The sequence below is a fragment of the Protopterus annectens genome, chromosome 17.part0, assembly GCF_019279795.1.
Source record: "Protopterus annectens isolate FY-2018-M chromosome 17.part0, PAN1.0, whole genome shotgun sequence".
NCBI lineage: Eukaryota > Metazoa > Chordata > Ceratodontiformes > Protopteridae > Protopterus > Protopterus annectens.
This window is the reverse complement of record NC_056751.1, coordinates 667370777-667389107: the sequence shown is the minus strand read 5'-3', so window position 1 is coordinate 667389107 and position 18331 is coordinate 667370777. Positions and strand designations below refer to the sequence as shown.

Below are 18331 nucleotides of genomic sequence, written 5' to 3'. Positions count from 1 at the left end.
TTAGCAGAATTAAAAAAAAAAGATCTTAAAACATTGACTACATTTCCATTTTATTAGAGTTAAAGAAAAAAAATATACATTATTGCTCTGCGTAGTCAGATAATTTTTCGTAGTAAGTAAAGAAAATAGCTAATTTAAGGTAATGAAGTGTTACTATCATAATATGGATCTGATTCTTGCTGTCTAAACTAATAAGAAAATAAAACTGCAGCTACGTATAACTGTAGATTCAGCATCTTGCCCCCCCCAAGAGAACATCACTGCATTGTCATCAAAAGACAAAATTACTTCAGTTAATCAAAAGTACATCTTACTTCTAGCTTCGCTCAGTGAAACTCTTAACCTACAGACCTCTGTCACAGTCCCATCAAACACCTTCTTACTTTACTGTGAGATGGCAGTATCCACAATTTTTCAGTACTAGCCCCTCTGGTATGGGAATCCTTTCCCCCCATGTAAATGATCACTTCCTTTCTACAAAGCTTTCCATGTTCAACTTGTAAAACAAAACCAAAAAATTTAATTGCAAAGCCTATGTAATGGGTCTATATTGAATGTTCGAACATTACAGTGTCATATGGTCCACACCATATGATTGGATTTTTGAATGTTCGAACGTTGTAACAGAGATGTCTGTAGAGTGCGGAATGGGAAGATTTCCTTTTTCTGCCCTGTAGTGTGATCTCTGAGTTGGTATATTTAAAGAGCAGGGGGTGTGGGGGGTGCAGGGGGGCTTGCCCTCCTGCTTTAAAACGTTAAGGTAGGTGTTTGGTGTAGTTTATTTGTTTTTATTAGATATTCAAACGTTTGAAAGTTCAATCATATTGTGTCGACCATATGGTGGTCAAACTTTCAAACGTTTGTTTATCTAATGTAGATCCTGTGTAACATTTGACTGCAATAATGTAAAGCCATTCTGCTGCCTCTAGACTTTTCTTATATATATCCTACTGTTGTACTCTCCATGAAACTTCCCCTGCCCCCTCCTTTCTCATATTTCCCTCCTTCCTTTCTGTCTGCTGTAACTTTTCCTTTCTTTCTACGTTCTTTTGCCATGTACACCTCTACCTAGTTGTGTATACTGTTTTGAGCATTTGCTGTGTATGCTGCCCTTGAGCCAGTTATGTATCTTGTCTTGCAGTTTAAATGCTGTCTTTAGTTTTTTAGTTGTAATTCTATACTAAATTATAGTACTGTTAGCATGCTTGTAAAACCATTTTTAACTTTTCATAGTTATACATGCATCCAGTTGAAATTGTCAAATTTATCTTCTTTTTGTAGTCTACAGGGCTGAGGTTGAAAATGGTCAATTAGCATCAGCATTCTGCCTCTAATTTTATTTTCATTTATACACAAACATATATTCTAACATAAAACTCACTAAACCACTAAAATACATCAAATGCATAAACTTTCACTTCAGAACAATAATTTACCTTTTCAACTACAGGAGAAAACAACGTGCAAGACTTTGCTTTCATAAAAAGATGTGTACATTTCCTAAAACCTTTTCACTAAAAACGTGGGCAGTTAAATCAGCCCTGCTTACTTGTTTGATACATAGACGAACATGCTTTGTATAGTGTGAGTAAAGAAATGCTGCTGCTTTGAGCTTGTGCTTCTGAGATCCTTAACTGGATGCTGACAACAGATAAGAGGTTAAACCTGCACAAGTCCGAGTTGTTGATTTCCAGCATATGTCATCTGTTGTCTGTTTGCATCAGCCATCTTCTGTTTGGGAGCATATGACCAGGTGTGTATCTTAGGGGTGGGCATTAATGTCGAGCTGACAATTCAGTTAATATGTCAGCAGCTGATGTCATATTATATTTCATCTGAGGAATGTGTAATTAAAACACCTTGAGATTAGCCTGCATCATGTGTAGATTCTCCTGTATTTGTTTCAGTATGGATTACTCTAGTGGATTTTTCTGTGGCCTTCTGGGGTGGAACTCCAGTGGCTTCTTCTGAAAACTGCTGCGGCCTGAATATTGAGTAGAGCTGCTTCATCTTCCTCATTACCTTTGCTGCTGCTTTTGTTATGCTGGAACATGCCATCGGCACTATTAATGTATGTCACTGTTTTTGATGAGCCACTTGTTTTCAAAGTTTTTATTGATCCCTCCTGCCACAGTGGACTCGCTGTCTGCTTCTGCAGGTGGATCACAGAATGAAGATAGATTTTGTGTGCGCGTGTGTGTCTGTGTGGTCTCCTACTCTGCATTAGTCCGTTTATATAGCTGTCTAAAGAGGAAGTAGAAGTCCGTGGTCTTTAAATCGCAAAAACCCACACGTGAGTCAAGTGTTTTGAAATTCTTAAACATGGTCTTTGCCCTGTTTATTCATTTAATGCTTCACATTTTAAGAATGTACACAACGTGCTCAATTAGTAATGGTTGTAATATCATGGTAACTGCATACTAGAAATAAGGTGTAAAGATGTTTAACTTTCAGCTTTAAATTGCGTTCCTTTTGACTGCTGTGTGCATGTGATAAATAAGTAGATGATCTGGCATTACTTGCCCTTTTATAGTGTTTATTTTACCCCTTAAAAATGGCATCACATAGGTTCATAGGTTCATACTAGGCTATCTGCCCTGGGGCAATTATAAGCTTAGCCCGATTTTGTTTGGCTTACGCCACCCCTTGATTTGAGTATACTGTGCCCTTTTTATGGTTTAGTTTACTGTGCCTCTGTCTAATAGTGACATGGAAGTAATCCCCGGAACAAACCTACGATCCCCCAGAGATTCAATGAGGTGCTCTGCCTAACATGAATTGGAATTCTATTCCAGAGCAAAGGGAGCCACTGGGTTATGAATCTGTCCCTCCAGCAAGTCCTATTTATTTCTGTGCTGAGTTTCAAGTCCCTCGAGCGTGTGGCTCTAAGGGATTTAGATTTACTGAGGTGGAGCATGTCCATTAATTCTGGATTGGACATAGCTTTATATGTCAGGCACAGATCGCCTCGAAGTAGGCGGTATGCAACTGAGTAGAGCTGGAGTTTTTTTAACCGAGCAGCATATGGCATCTGTTTGAGTCCCTTGATCCTCTTGGTGAGGTACTTTTGGGGTCTTTCTAATTGCTGCAGGTGTCTGGTAAGGTACATCCCAAAAGGGGCATTGTATTCTATGATGGGCCTGATGAGGGATGAATAAAGGGGCACGATTACCTCTCTTGATCTAGATATGAATCCTTTCATGATGAGGTGGGCCATGTAGAAGGTCTTTCTAACCACTTTGGCAATGTGGTTGTCAAAGGAGAGATTGCTATCAATTTGGGTCCCCAGATCCCTAATTACTTTCTCTGTGCTTAATGGTTTACCGCCTATGTGGTAGTTTGTGGGCACATTGTTTTTGCCAAAGGGTATGACTATACACTTTTTGGCATTTAGCTTTAGACCATGGCTCCGGCACCAGTTATCCGTCTCTGTGAGACCTTTTTGAAGGATGTTTGTGTCAGCTGGAGAGTCTATTATGGCGCCCTTCTATATTTTTAACTTTGTCATTTCAAATGCTTCTGTAAAACCAGTGAAATCTCTTTTTTGAAGCAAATAACCTCTGCTCTTTATCTTCTTAAGATCATTTTTGACAGCATTGTTGTTCACCTCTTTTGTGTAATGTTTTTGTGCATTGTAAACTATGGGATGTGCAGGACATTGTTGAGATCATGTTAACCTTCAGTGCCTTGTGGTAACTAGTTAGGATTAGCTTTGAGAAAGGTACATGGATGTTGAGTGTAATTGCTGACAGTATAGTTTAGAAGAGTTGCCAGTTTTAGAGGTCATGCATGTACACACCCCTGGATATATATTTGATGTTTTACTGATGCTTTTTATGAGAGTTGAATGAACTCCCCTGATTTTATACTTTCACTTATTTTTCAGGTGCCGTAATTAACCTGCTTTCAGAGGAGTGGTGAGCAGTTGTTTGCAGAGTGGCGACTCTCTCACACACGCTTCCCATGCATTTCATCCTGCAGTAATGAAGGGGTGAGTCCTGCAATGCTTTGCTAATGTACGTATGTACAGCGTGGTCTAAGTAAAGGTTAACCATTGGTTCATTGAAAAGGTTCTTTCCTCGTATTCTTTGGCATCTAAGTTAAGTTATGGGATTGCTTTTTGTTTTATATTTCTTCAGTTTCAAAGGAGGTATGAGCAGGCATGGCTTGTTAGTCCATCCCTCCTTCTGCCTCCAGCAGATACCCGAGCTGTTAATCAGTTTCGGGTTTTGTAGTCCTACCTTTCATCTCTGTATGCCTTTGGGGCTGTCTAGCCAGTTCAATATGTTGTCGAAGTTGCTCTGTAGTTTATGCTGGAGTTTGGATAATGCACATTTGGAATGAATAACCATAATGTCATCTGCTTATATTGCACAGTTACTGTGCAAGTGGTTACTTACCTGGAGTGGAAAGTTGGTGTTCCGGGATGTTAGTGTTGTGTGGTCGTCAGCCTTTTTCTCTTGGCGTTTTGGAAGTCGGGTAAGTGAAGTTCAGGTTTCTGAAGGGGGACCCAGTACAACAGTAATGCAGAAGTTAAAGAAATAGAAACTTTGGGTTGCTTGGAAAAAGATACAACAATATAAAGAGCACCTATAGGATTTTTGAAAGATATATATATATATATATATATATATATATATATATATATATATATATAAAAAAAAAAAAAGAAACATAGACATGGGAAAGATAGATCTGATATGATGTAGTGTTTATTTAAAGGAGATAGCCAAACTAATCGATACAAAAAAGCATCTCCAAAGATATTTGATGAGAAATGATAGGCAAAGACACCCAGATATGGAAAATTTCACAATCCAAAAAATGTGATCACAAAGGGGGAGGAGCATAGCATTGAGGATTAGTAATGGAAAAGTTAAAGAAATACAAACTGAAGTTATGGATTACTTGCGCAGTGAAGGATTTAGTGTAGAAAATCTAGCTCTAGTAATGTCACAGCATGATGGAGCACTGAGTCCCCAAAGTAAGGAGAACAGGTGGAATGGGAAGCATCTGATTATTTGCTACATGAAGACACTCTGGAATCTTCAGTAGGGGACCAGTAGAAAAGTTCAGTTGGAGTTTCACAGCAAGGGAAGGAGCAAGGAACAGTTGCAACTCGGACTTGATTCAGTGTTGTGGAGTGATAGAAGCAACACCCAGTATCCGAACAGACCAGACTCTTATCGTACACTATTGCAAATAATGAACTAAAGATTTCAGCACAGGCAGAAAAAACTTAGATATGCAGATAAATATAAAGGAAAAGTACAAAATAAAGAATTCATTGATGACCTGAAAAGCTTTATGGAAAATTTGGAAACAAAGCAAAAGGAATAGAAACACCACCCAAAAAAAAGAAATACACATTTTGGAGAAATATCTATGAAGACTAAAAGTAAAAAAATGGTAAGAAGTTCAGATGTATACGATATGAAATGGGATGATGTAACAGAAAGAGAAATTGAAACAAAATTAAGAAATGCTCCTAAATGAAAACCCAAAGCCCAAATGCGGTAACTAACTGCTGGCTAAAAGTGTTAACATATCCCCGAGTAAGAACTACTTGTATGCACATCCTGAACAGACACCAGCCCGGTTAACAACAGTAAAAATGGTACTTCTCCTTAAGAGTGAACCTGCAAGCTGTCCTAAAAGCTACAGACCAATAACTTCCCTTCCAGAAATGTATAAACTATATGTAGTGGAATTGATGCTGACTGAGTTTTATAGTCATTTAGGATAAAACTCAAATCAAGGCAGTAGAACAAAAGGGTGACTAAAGAAAGTAATATGGAACAAAGGATCTTTTTATTTATTTTTATTTACATTTGTTGACCGGGCTAGTCTAACTGGATACATGTCCATTTTCAGTAGAGGCCCGGGGAGAAAAGCTCCAAGCATAGACAGAAAATGTATTCTACAATATTAATATAAAAAAAATAAGGTATTATCAAGTACAGATAATAATATATGTAAAGGAAAAACAAAAAATATTGTGTGCCGAGTTCTTTAGAGGGGAATGAGCTAAGATCAAATACAGAAGAATAAACAATATTTGACAGGGAAAAAAAACAGAGTAATACATTTTAAAAAAGTTATAAAAAGTTTTTTTTTTTTTTTTTTGTTAGTACAGGTAGGAAACATAGTGCAGCAAAAAGGACATCAAAAGGTTTGAGCAATATAGTACGGACATCGAAAGGTTTGAGCAATATAGTACACTGGAGAAGTGAAGTAAAAGGGAGAGCAGGAATGGGTAAAGTGGAAAATCAGTCAGGGTTTGTGCAGGGACAAAGCTAGTGAGTTTTAAGATACTATTTGAGATGTTTTTTTAAAAAGATGTGTGGAAGAGAGAGTAGAAAGTTCTTTTATTGTTCTTTTTATTGTTGAAGTTGTGATGGAGAATTGTAAAAAGAGGAAGAATCTAAGTATGGCATGGATAGAATACAAAAAAGCATTTGACAGCATCTCACATTCATGGATGAAGGAGTGCTTACAGATGTAAAAGATATGGCATACGGTTGATCAGCTGCATTTGAGTGCCCATAAAAACAGTGGCAAACCACTTTGCAGCTAAGCTGTGATAAAGGACAAGTTATTATCTTGGGGATAAAAATTTAAAGGGGGATATTCCAGGGTGACACTTTCACCACTGCTGTTGGTCCAAGAAGACAACAAAATGTAAAGAGTTCTCATCATCTTTCTGTAGATAATTTAAAACTGTATAGTTCATCAGATGATTTGGTCTTGATAAATGTGCATAAATGTGCAAAAGTAACATTTAAAGCAGGAAAGCTGCAGCACCAAGAACATATCCGTCTGAGACAGGAGTGTGATACATGAAGAAATTTTGAGCAGGAGGGAGTGTGAAAATATTTGGAAATTGATGAAGGATTGACGATAAGACATTGAACGCGTGCAAACAAAACTCAAGAATATTTTGGTAGATTAAAATTTAATACGGAAAACATCTGTGACATCTGGGAACTAAGTCCAAACTATAAACTGATTTTACTTTTCCTGTTCTAGCTTACAGTTTTGGGGTGATTGACTAATATACCTCAAAAGGATCAGTTGAAAACAGAAAAACAAAAATATGCTTAACTGTTATTGAATGATACATAAAAATCGGTTTATACCAGGGTTATATATTCCAGTTGATTACTTGACTAGATATGCAGTCATGGGACTGCTTACATAATCTGCTGACTTCACCAAATCTAAACATAGTGAAAGGTTAACGTGAGGAGAACAAGTCTAAGATGAGCATTTCGGCGTCAAGCAGAAATGGAAATTAAACCAGAAATAGATAAACACCAAGCAGCAACTGAATGTGCCAAACAAAAGAAAGAAAACATAAGGAGAAGGATCAGATGAAAAGGAAAGAAAATGGAAAACAAATAAATCCAATTGCAAGCACAGAAAACTTCTGAAACAACCTCATATCGATCAGGTCTGGATCTGACACAGGAATATTTAAGGAAAGGTGAATTTAAACCAAAAGATGAAAGGTTAATATTGGCAGCCCATGACAGACTATGTACACGTTGGTGTACAAAGTCCATTGCAGGAGAAAGTCAAGTGCAGGTTCTGTAAAACAGAACTGTAAACAGTCACACATTTTGTTGCTGGGTGTGATACACTAACGGCAGAGGACCTATATATTAAAAAGCATAGTAATGTGGCAAGATGACTGCACTGGGGGTTGTGCAGACATTACAATATTAAAATAGCTGGATAAGCATTGGAAACACGAGCCACAAAGCATTATAGAGAATGAGAGTTTATATCACATGGGACCACTCATTACCAACAATTCAAAAACAGATGGAAGAAAAACAGAGTAGTCCATGAAAAGAAGACAAAAGTAGCACCAATCATAGCACCAATCATTAAAATTGTTACACACAGTGATTACAGTGTCTTGCGTACAGTGAAACAGTCATAAAATTGCAGGCAGAAACCAGGGCAGTGTGGAAAAAGGATATACAGAGAGTTCCAACAGTAAGTAGCAAGAGCAATGGATCTCATAAAAAATAATTTGTAGTCTTATTTAGATATGCTGCTTATGAATTACTGAAGGAGTCAGTTCTGGGCACATTGTGGGTTCTGCGAAGAGCACTTTGGCTAACATCAAAGACTGAAACAGTAGTAATTTCACAAACTTTAATTATACTTTGACTTGGGAATGGGGTCAATTCCCGACATGGTATTAGTAACCCAAAAGACTTGGAGAAATTAAACTGAGATACACATACATATAGACATCCATACAGCTGCAAGCATGTCTCTGCAGACATGCACACACACAGGGACACAAGTAAGTGGCTTCACAGTATATATCCATAGCTTCAACAGCCAAGATCTTTCCATTGAAACAAATGGGTGAGTGCTGCCAAAAGATGGAGTACACTTTTTCCACATCATGCCTCAAGTAGCACAATAACATTGTTATCTGACTTGCTCTACAGTGCTGTTCAGATGGCAGTGATGTTTGGAACTTAGCCAAGACCCCCCCCCCAAACTGTTGCATTTTTATATGACTTTACCAGTGGACTGCTGTCTGTCCTACAGGCCATGTGCTTCTTGCCACTGTAACAGTTCAGTGGCCTCTAACTCTTAACTGGAGGATAGCTCACTGTGGAAGCCTTTGGATGATGGGTTTTCACACTGCATTGAGCCCTTATAAATCTCAGGGTTACTGTGTCAGAAAATCCTGTTTTGAATAGTCTTAATTGTATTGGAAGAATTTGCCAGAGTCAGGATTAGTGTCCTTAATTGTATACCAGTCAGTGCTGAGAAACTCTTAAGTCAAGGAATAGCTGAGACTCTTTTTGTAAATGACCTTGTGTATTTTATAGGTGGTTTCTTTTCTTTTGTCTTGAATAATCAGTTTGTGATTATGTGATTGGTACTCACGTAAACCCTTGGGTAAAAGACTGCAGAGGCCTGCATTATGTACACGTGCTGTCTGACTAACTGAATGGGTTTTAAAATTAGAGAAAAAGCCAGGAAAGTACTATTTTTTTTGTGCCTGCACTTAAGTTGCCTAACTGATTTAGCCACTTAGAGCTGTTTCTTGTATTACCTGTATGCATTTTTATAATCTGTTGGGGTGATATTGAGGCCTTCTTGGATTTAAATTCTGATTTGATTTATGTGATATACTAATTACTAAAGGTCCTGAGTAGCTTAAGAGCACTTGTACTTTAGAATTCATTTGATTTTCTTTGGTTCTTTTGTTCTTGGATAATACTTACTGCACCAAGCAGAGCTCAGGAACTCTGTACATGTGTTTACATAGTGGGTATTTACGTAACTTGTTGTTGAAAAAGTCTTCTCTTGTACTGTTGAAAGGGTACCTTTTTAACTCCTGCAAATGAGTTATCCGCTTCTCCATTGTCCAAATACCTTTCACACTGGGCTAAGATTGACATGAGTTGACTTGAGTGGATTTCTGCAATCCTTCTCTTAGCTGAACAGTTCTGTGTTTCTCTAGTCTGACAGACATCTCCCCATATTATTCCCCCTGCCCTTCTTTAGTTCCTCACTAACCTGTGTCACACGGCAGTGCTGGTCATCATGGGGATGCTGCAGACTGATCATCCTTCTGTTGCCAGCCTTGTAGAGTGTGGTACTGTAAGGCTGTGTGACGTTACCTCATTCTAGATGAAGACAAACTCTAGCTTAACAAAAAGGACTTAAGTCTGTGAGAGGTATAAGTAACTAAACTGGTACCGTTCCCCTCTCAGGCAGTAGGTTAACACTCTTACCCTTTCCCACACCTGTGACTCATCTAAATGCTGTAATATGACTGCCTTATGCTGATGCAATTAAATAATCTCTGAACAAGTCTAATGCTCATAATCTAGGCTTTTTCTTGAACCCTCCAATCCACCTCCTTCACACTATACTGCCTCAACAGGTTTAAGCCAACATGTACACCACATTCTGAGAGTACAGTAAATGTGGCTACAAAAAGGGGTCACACAACCAGCATGCAGAAGTCCTTGAGGCAGCAGGACTACACTTGTACATCTGGGAACACCTCGGTTATGGGTGACTCCATATTTAGACATGCACCTGCTCCATTCACCAGGCAGAACATAGACAAAATGACTGTTAACTCTCTCTGTCTCTCTTTCGGGTGTCGGGATCCACAAAACCACTAGGGCCCTCAAGTCCTTTCACCCCAGTTACACATATGACCTAATCACAGCACACTTGAAGTGAATGATTTGAGATGCACCACTCTCTTATGGAGAGCGATGTGATGGACTGTTTTAGAATGTGTACATCTGAACTGATTTTGAAACTGCTATTGAGCAGTATCCTGCTGTCGCCAAGAATGAAGTGTCGGTACAAACCAAAGGTAGTAGACTAGAATTATTTGCTCAGCTATTGGTGTCATTAATAAGCGATCCAACATACAGTGGATATAAAAGGTTTACACACCCCTGTTAAAATGCTAGGTTTTTGTGATATAAAAAAATGTGACCACAATAAATCATTTCAAAACTTTTCCCACCTGTAATGTGACCTATAACCTGTACAATTCAATTGAAAAACAAATCTATTAGGGGGAAAAATATAAAAAATAAAAAACGTACAATAAGCTGGTTGCACAAGTGTGCACACCATTAAACTAATACTTTATTGAAGCACCTTTTGATTTGATTACAGCATTCAGTCTTCTTGGGTACACACTTGCCATCAATTAAAAAGACTGTGATTAACCCCAAATAAAGTTCAGCTGTCGTAGTAGGATTTTCCTGACATTTACTCAGTTGCCTGCTACAGCAAAAGCCATGGTTCAGAGAGGGCTTACAAAGCAACAAAGGGATCTCATTGTTGAATGGTATCAGTCAGGCGAAGGGTACAAAACAGTTTCCACAGCATTGGATATACCATGGAACACAGTGAAGACAGTCCATCAAAAAGTGGAGAAAATATGGGACAACAGTGACATTGCAGGGAACTGAACGTCCCTCCAAAATTGATGACAAGACAAAAACTGGTCAGGGAGGCTGCCAAGAGACATACAGCAACACTGAAGAAGCTGCAGGAATTTCTGGCAAGTACTGGTTGTGTACTACATGTGACAAGAATCTACCATATTCTCCATATGTCTGGGCTGTGGGGTAGGGTTGCAAGACGGAAGCCTTTTCTTACACAGAAAAACATCCAGGCCCGGCTAAAATTTGCATAACCATACATCACGTCTCCCAAAGGTATGTGGAAAAATGTGTTATGGCCTGATGAGATCAAGCTTGAACGCTTTGGCCACAATTCCAAAAGGTACTTTTGGCACAAAAACAGCACTTTGCATCACCAAAAGAACACTATCCCCACTGTGAAGCATGGTGGTGGCAGTATCATCCTTTGGGGTTGCTTTTCTTCATCTGGAACTGGGGCTTTAGTCAAGGTGGAGGGAATTATGAACAGTTCCAAATACCAGTCACTTTTGGCCCAAAGTCTTCAGGCGTCTGCTAGAAAGCTGAAGATGAAGAGGAATTTCACCTTTCAACACGACAATGACCCTAAGCATACATCCAAAACAACAAAAGGAAGGCTTCACCAGAAGAAAATTAAAGTTTTGGAATGGCCCAGCCAAAGCCCAGACCCAAATCCAGTAGAAAATCTCTGGGGTGGCCTGAAGAGGGCTGTGCACAAAAGATGCCCTCGCAATCTGACAGATATGGAGCACTTTTGCAAGGAAGAGTGAGCAAATATTGCCAAGTCAAGATGTGCCATGCTGACTGCTACCTAAGAAGACTGAATACTGTTATTAAATCAAAAGGTGCTTCAACAAAGTATTAGTTTAAGGGTGTGCACACTTATGCAACCAGATTATTGTATGTTTTTTTTATTTTTTCCCTAATAGATTTGTTTGTTTTTCAATTTAATTGTACAGGTTATATGTCACATTAAAGGTGAGAAAAGTTCTGAAATGATTTATTTTGGTCTCATTCTTTTATATCACAAAAACCTTGCATTGTAACAGGAGTGTGTAAACTTTTCATATCCACTGTACATATGCCCTGGATGAGATGATTGATTATCTCTAGCAAAGCAGCTGGGGTTCTCTCAGTCTCTTTCCTCATGATTTCAATATATTTTCGGTACTTTCTTCCAATAGTGTCTTTTAAGCAAGGTCAGTGTCTGTGAATTACCTGCACAGTCAATCAAAACTCTGTTAAGGTGGTAGTGCTTGATGCTAGAAGCCTTAACTTAAAGTTTGCATTCTTTTCTGTAAGCATTCCTAACTTGGGTGGGGGTAGATATTTATATGTGCGCACACACATGTATACAGAAACGTGTGCATATATAATATATGTTCACACGCACATGTATACAGAAACGTGTGCATATATAATATATATATATACGTATATGTTCACACGCACATGTATACAGAAACGTGTGCATATATAATTCCCTGTAAGCATTCCTAACTTGATATATGTTCGCATATATAATATATGTTCACACGCACATGTATACAGAAACGTGTGCATATATAATATATATATACGTATATGTTCACACGCACATGTATACAGAAACGTGTGCATATATAATATATACGTATATGTTCACACGCACATGTATACAGAAACGTGTGCATATATAATATGTATGTATATTTTCACATGCGCATGTATACAGAAACGTGTGCATATATAATATATACGTATATGTTCACAAGTAAGTACCAGGCTAGCTGCCCTTGTGGCCATTTTCAGCCTAGCCAGTTTCCCTTTTTGTGCTTGAATGAACCCGTCCCATTAGGTTAGACATTGGCCTTGCCAATCCCATGGTCGATAATTATATATTACCTAATGAGAATAACTGGGATCAAACCATGGATAATTTGAGGGCACTTGTGCATGAGGAGCTGCCTCTGTCCATTAGTAGTTCAGGGGCAGTACTAGTAGTACATATATATATCTGTACATGTACGCGATCTCAACCTTGACAGCCCCACCATACAGTGGTTTAAAAGCTATCTGGACAATCACCAACAATCTGTCAAATGGACTAACTGCCTATCCCCCCCCCCCCCGATTACCAGTCACAGTTGGTGTACCCCAAGGCTCCATCCTAGGCCCCCTACTGTTCAACATCTTACAAATCAACTCCATTCCGCAACTACAGGTGCCAAAGTTGTCCAATACGCCGACGGTACAGCCCTAATCTGCTCCGCATCGTACAGCCCTAATCTGCTCCGCATCCAACATTAAACTTCTACAACAAAAAAAACAACAATCCTTCACTGAACTAGAATATTGGCTTAATAATTCCCAGCTAATATTAAACCCCCAAAAAATGCAGCTTATGCTATTCCACCCTACCAAAACTCAGGATGTTACTTTTCCATATCCTCCGGTATTAGGACTGTCATCACCTCAGTACCAGAAGCTAAGTTACTTGGGTTCACCATTGACCAACAACTAAAGTACAACAAATGCATATCCCTCACTGTCGCCAAAGTCCACAAAAAGTTAGGGACCCTATATCGCTGCAAACGATACCTAACTTAAGCTCAAATCACCATAGCCAAAACCCACCTGCTAGCAACTATCCTATATGCATGTCCAGTACTAACTAACTTAAATAAAACTGACCTTAGCAAACTTTCCACATGCTGTAACAAAATCGCCAGATTCGCTGCCAACACCAGTTCACGGTCCCACCACTGCCAATCCCTGAACAAACTGCAATGGTTAGAATTCCCACATTTACTACAATACCATCAACTTAACCTAGCACACCAAATACTATACTATCCTGGAAAAACCCTGCTCTGTCCAGCCTCATAACAGTCTACAACCCTAATAGGCAATTACAATCTACCAGTAAAGCCCTCCTAGAAAGTGTCCAATGTGTAAATAGCTCGGGCAACTCCCTCTTCACCAATGAAGTTGCAAAAAACTGGAATGTCCTGCCTCCTGACCTCAGACTTCAAACATGTACAACCACCTTCAAAACCCATTTAAAAATCATACGTACAAACCAATCATTTATGTAGCTGCAAAGAACCTCCCTGAACTCCTAATCTGCTAATGGAGGGTATTTGCAGGAGGATCGCTCTGTTCTCCCATTCTGCTTATGGGGAGTCCACTCAATCTATTGGATTTCTCCCTCTCTCTTTGTTCATATTGTAATATTGTTTACATGCGTATAGTATACTGTAACGCTATTTGACTGTAGAGTAGTACTCTTATTCTTGTACAGAATTCCAGTGTATTAACCTTTTACATTTTGTAAACTGTGTTATTGCTATATATATATTGTTTATATTCTGTAAGTTTTTCTGTGCCCCCCCCCCCCCCCCCCAGGACTCCGCTGAAAACTAACACTAGTTCTCCAGTTGGACCATCCTGGTAAACAAATGATAAATAAAATGAAAAAAAAATATATGTGTAGTTTCTGAAACTTGGTTTCAGCACAGCAGTAGCACCCCTGCTGTGCAGAGCTTCAGTGCCAGCCACTCTGGTACTTTTCCTTTTCTTACCAACACATTAAACAGTGGAGCATAGTAAGCAAAAACAATGAGAGCAGTTACATTTTTTCTCAGTCTGTGCTTCATGACTGCTTAATATGCTGCTGTGAAGCTATAGACTGGATGCCAGGCTCTCCATGTACACTAATACTCTGTTGGTGAAGGCCTGTTCTCCAGTAATGTATCATGGGGCTGTATCTAAGCCACTGTAAATAAAGACTGGCACCAACAGTTGTTGGGTTTAGAGCCACGGTGGTGCAAGCGGTAGCATTGCCGCCTCACAGCAAAAGGTTCTCCTGTTTGATTCTCGGCTGGAGCGCCTTCTGTGTGGAGTCTGCATGCCCTCCCCGCAGTTGAGTGGAGTTCGAAAGACATGCGTAAATGGGCGTACCTTCGTTGAAGGTTGGGCGTCAGGCTGCCACCTCGGCACCGTAAAAATCTACTGCCAATCATTAGCGGACCAGAGTTACGCTGTGGTGACCCCTAACCGGGAAAAACCGAAAGAAGAACAAACAAACAAACCAACAGTTGTTGGGCTTTTGTGAGCTGCAAGGAAACAGACACACAGCAGGGGCAAAAATGCTGCTGACAGGATGCATTTTGAGTTTTAGAAAAATTTATAGCTGCAGGCATTAACACAGAAGATGCCAACAACAATGTACTGATGGACATACAATGCTACATGGCAAGACTGCACAGCCATCACTTGGTAGAGGGAAAGGGATACAGAGACCATGGAGGTGTAAACAGTAAAACATACCTTTTTGTAACGCAAGTCACAAGTTATTTTGTGTACAGCCCTAATAAAGAACAAAAAAAATGCACCATCACCTGCATCGTAGTTAATAACTGCCACAGATCACGCACTTTAATAGGGCAGATTGACTAACTACTATAGGTAAAGGTAATACAACCTTTATAATCACAGTGACACAAACTGCAGTTGTACAACAAAGCAGGGTCTGCTATGATAAATGTAGAGCATACTGCATGGTTAGCATTTATACAGCTATGACTAGAAACAAAATGCAGTGGTAGCATAATATCCCCCTTTCCCAGTTCTGCACAGAACATGCATTAAATCATTGTGTATTTAATGTTTCAGTTGTACTAGAGTGCAAATCAGAACCCATTTAACCAACAAAGCAGATAATACCTAAAATATTTTATTGTACAATCATACCCATGAGTGTAACAAAAGCTGTAAGAGATAGTAAATACAACGGCTATGGAATTACAGCTGTATTATGATGTGCTGATCCTTGGTATGTTCATCTTCTCCCTAAAGAACAGACTGTAACAGAGAATAGAAAAACAGCATGTAAATACATGTACAAGGAGGAAGTATATAGCTAGGCTAAGTGGGTATTTTAAATGGTCATTCGCAATTGTATTACAGAATGCAATATTAGCAGGTGACAGCTAATCAAACTAGATCACTTGGTTGTTGAACCTCCTCCACCATAGTGTTAGTCAGGCTGCATGTGCACAATAGAGGTTGACTTCAAGCAGGAGGGCAGCCAGTAAGACTACAGTATATTTAAGAAAATGTTGTAATAATCTCTGAAAATTCAAATACTGCAGACTGGCACTGGCAATGTGTTTTAGTGGCCCAACCTTATACAGTTAATAAGCTAGTGTAACTAAAGATTGGCATGAACCTTTGCTCTTTTCTGTGTAAGTTATGGGAAAATTGACACACTGCAGGGATGTGAATCCTGAGGGAGCAGTTTTTGTTTTTCTCAAAATATAGCTCCAGTCATTAGTTGTTACCCTCCACAGAAGCTATTTATTATTTATTTTACTTTATTTATTTATTTGTCTAACTGGATACATGTCCATTTTCAGTAGAGTAAATACAGCTAAATTAACAAATTACTGTGAGTCAAGCATATAAACAAAATCAATACAAAAAATAAAAGCAAAAACAGACTGATTTACAGGATAAATTTTAACAATTCAAAGTAAATTGTCAGTATAGAATTCAATCTTAACAGTAGATGCAGTTCATATGGCAGAACTAAAAAACAAAAACATATATAAGATCAGAGTTTAGGGTGACTATAGAGCTAGTCAGGTTTGGAACAGTAACATAGCCAGTGAGATTTGAGATATACTTTCAGATTGTTTTTGAAAATGGATAGTGAGGGAAGTGTAGAAATTTCATTTGGTAGAAGATTCAGTCACCGCCTTGTTGTTTGTTTTGGTAGAACTAGCTAAGAGTTTATGTGAAGACCTAAGGGAATCTAGGTTCTTATAGGGAGTGATTAGTGTGGATAGAGCTGGTGTTTTGGATGGTGTGTAAAGGGTTTTGTGAGCTATAGTTAGTTGATGGAATTTGATTAGGTTCTGTAGTTCAAGCCAGCCTAGCTGTTTTAAATTGAGGCAATGATGGGGCAAATCTGGCAATGTTATTATAGGACCTTTCCAGTTTGCTGAGGTTGTGTTTAGATAGTTTAGTAAAGATGGTTGAGGCATATAGAAGTAGGAGAAAGGATTTAATCTATTAACTGATTTTATAGTATTGTTTATATGTATATCGAAGTTTAGTTTATTGTCGATGGTGACTCCTAGTAGTTTAGTGGTAGCTTCAGGATATAATAGTTTTGTTGATAGAAGTGACTGTGAAATAGAATTTGCTGGTGGGAGAGAATAGAAGGAGTTTAGTCTTTTGGGGTTTAAGAGAAGGCATCTGTGAGTAAACCATTTCTCTACTGTGTTGAACACTTGTTGGGTAAGGTATAGAATCATCTGCATATTGTATACAAGAGGCTTGAGGGATGGCTAGGTGGAGGTCATTGATGAAAATGTTGACTGGTAAGTGGGTAGAGAGGGACTTGTGCCATAGTACTGCCTGCTGTCTATTGTCAAGGTAGGACTGAAACCACTGTATGGAGGATGAATCAAGTGATGGGGATTTTATTATGGTAATGAGAATTTGGTGATTCACCATGTCAAAAGCTTTAGATAAGTCAATGAATAGGGCAGAAGAGAGTTTGTTTAGACTACGGTGTTTGTTGATAGTATCTGTAAAGGAGAGAAGGGCAATAATAAAATAATAAAAGGAGAGAAGCTAGCAATAATGGGTCTCTGTCAGCTCATCTTGTAGAACGTATCATCTCGTCGACAATGTAGGCTGTTGAACCATTCTGACTGAGATTGTGTGTGTGTGTACATATACGTATATAATATAGTTTGCCATTAAAATGTCACAATGTACTTGTGTGACTCTTTACTTACCTGACTTGAAATGTCAGAAACTGCAAAGCCGAATGCTCAGAAGAGCGAACCTGGAAGACCAAAAAAAAAAGTCTACAAAGGAATGTTGACTTTGTGAGAAACACCTGTCACTTCTGGACGTCTCCAGCCATTATGCAGGGGGGCAAGCCCCCTGTGCCCCCCCCACATCACTTGCTAATTATATATACTAACTCCGAGATCGCAGTACAGTCCCGGTCCCCATTGTAGTGCAATCTGCACTCAAAATGCTGAGTGAATGCACACTCGCATTCACTGTTATGAGTTTGGCATTTTTCTGTTTGCTGATTCGAACTCTTAAAAACATACTTCGCTCATTTGAGAGTTGAACAAGTGCACCTTGACATTTTAAATGTCAACCAACCATTAATATATGCACGTGTATATGTGTGTGTGTGTGTAAAATATACATGGATTCACTTTAGAACATTGAGAGCCCATAACATTGAAATTCAAAACATTGAGACCAAAATCGTGAAAAGCAACATGTACTGTATTCCAGCACAACTACATACAGAAGCAAAAACACAGAACAAAACAGCAAACATAGCATTACGCACTTCTTGA

At 38.8% G+C, this 18331-nt stretch overlaps 1 protein-coding gene across 2 annotated transcripts in view; it reads left to right on the top strand.

Moving 5' to 3' along the window:
- Positions 1-18331, top strand: part of USF1 (upstream transcription factor 1) — a 931515-nt gene that overhangs the window by 26281 nt on the left and 886903 nt on the right. Inside the window, exon 2 of one of the 2 annotated variants that reach the window (XM_044059392.1) lies at positions 3887-4016. In XM_044059392.1, coding sequence (XP_043915327.1) covers positions 4015-4016 — 2 coding nt within the window. In that variant the 5' untranslated portion in view covers positions 3887-4014. The remainder of the gene's footprint in view (positions 1-3886; positions 4017-18331) is intronic. The other variant, XM_044059391.1, reaches the window with a different exon arrangement.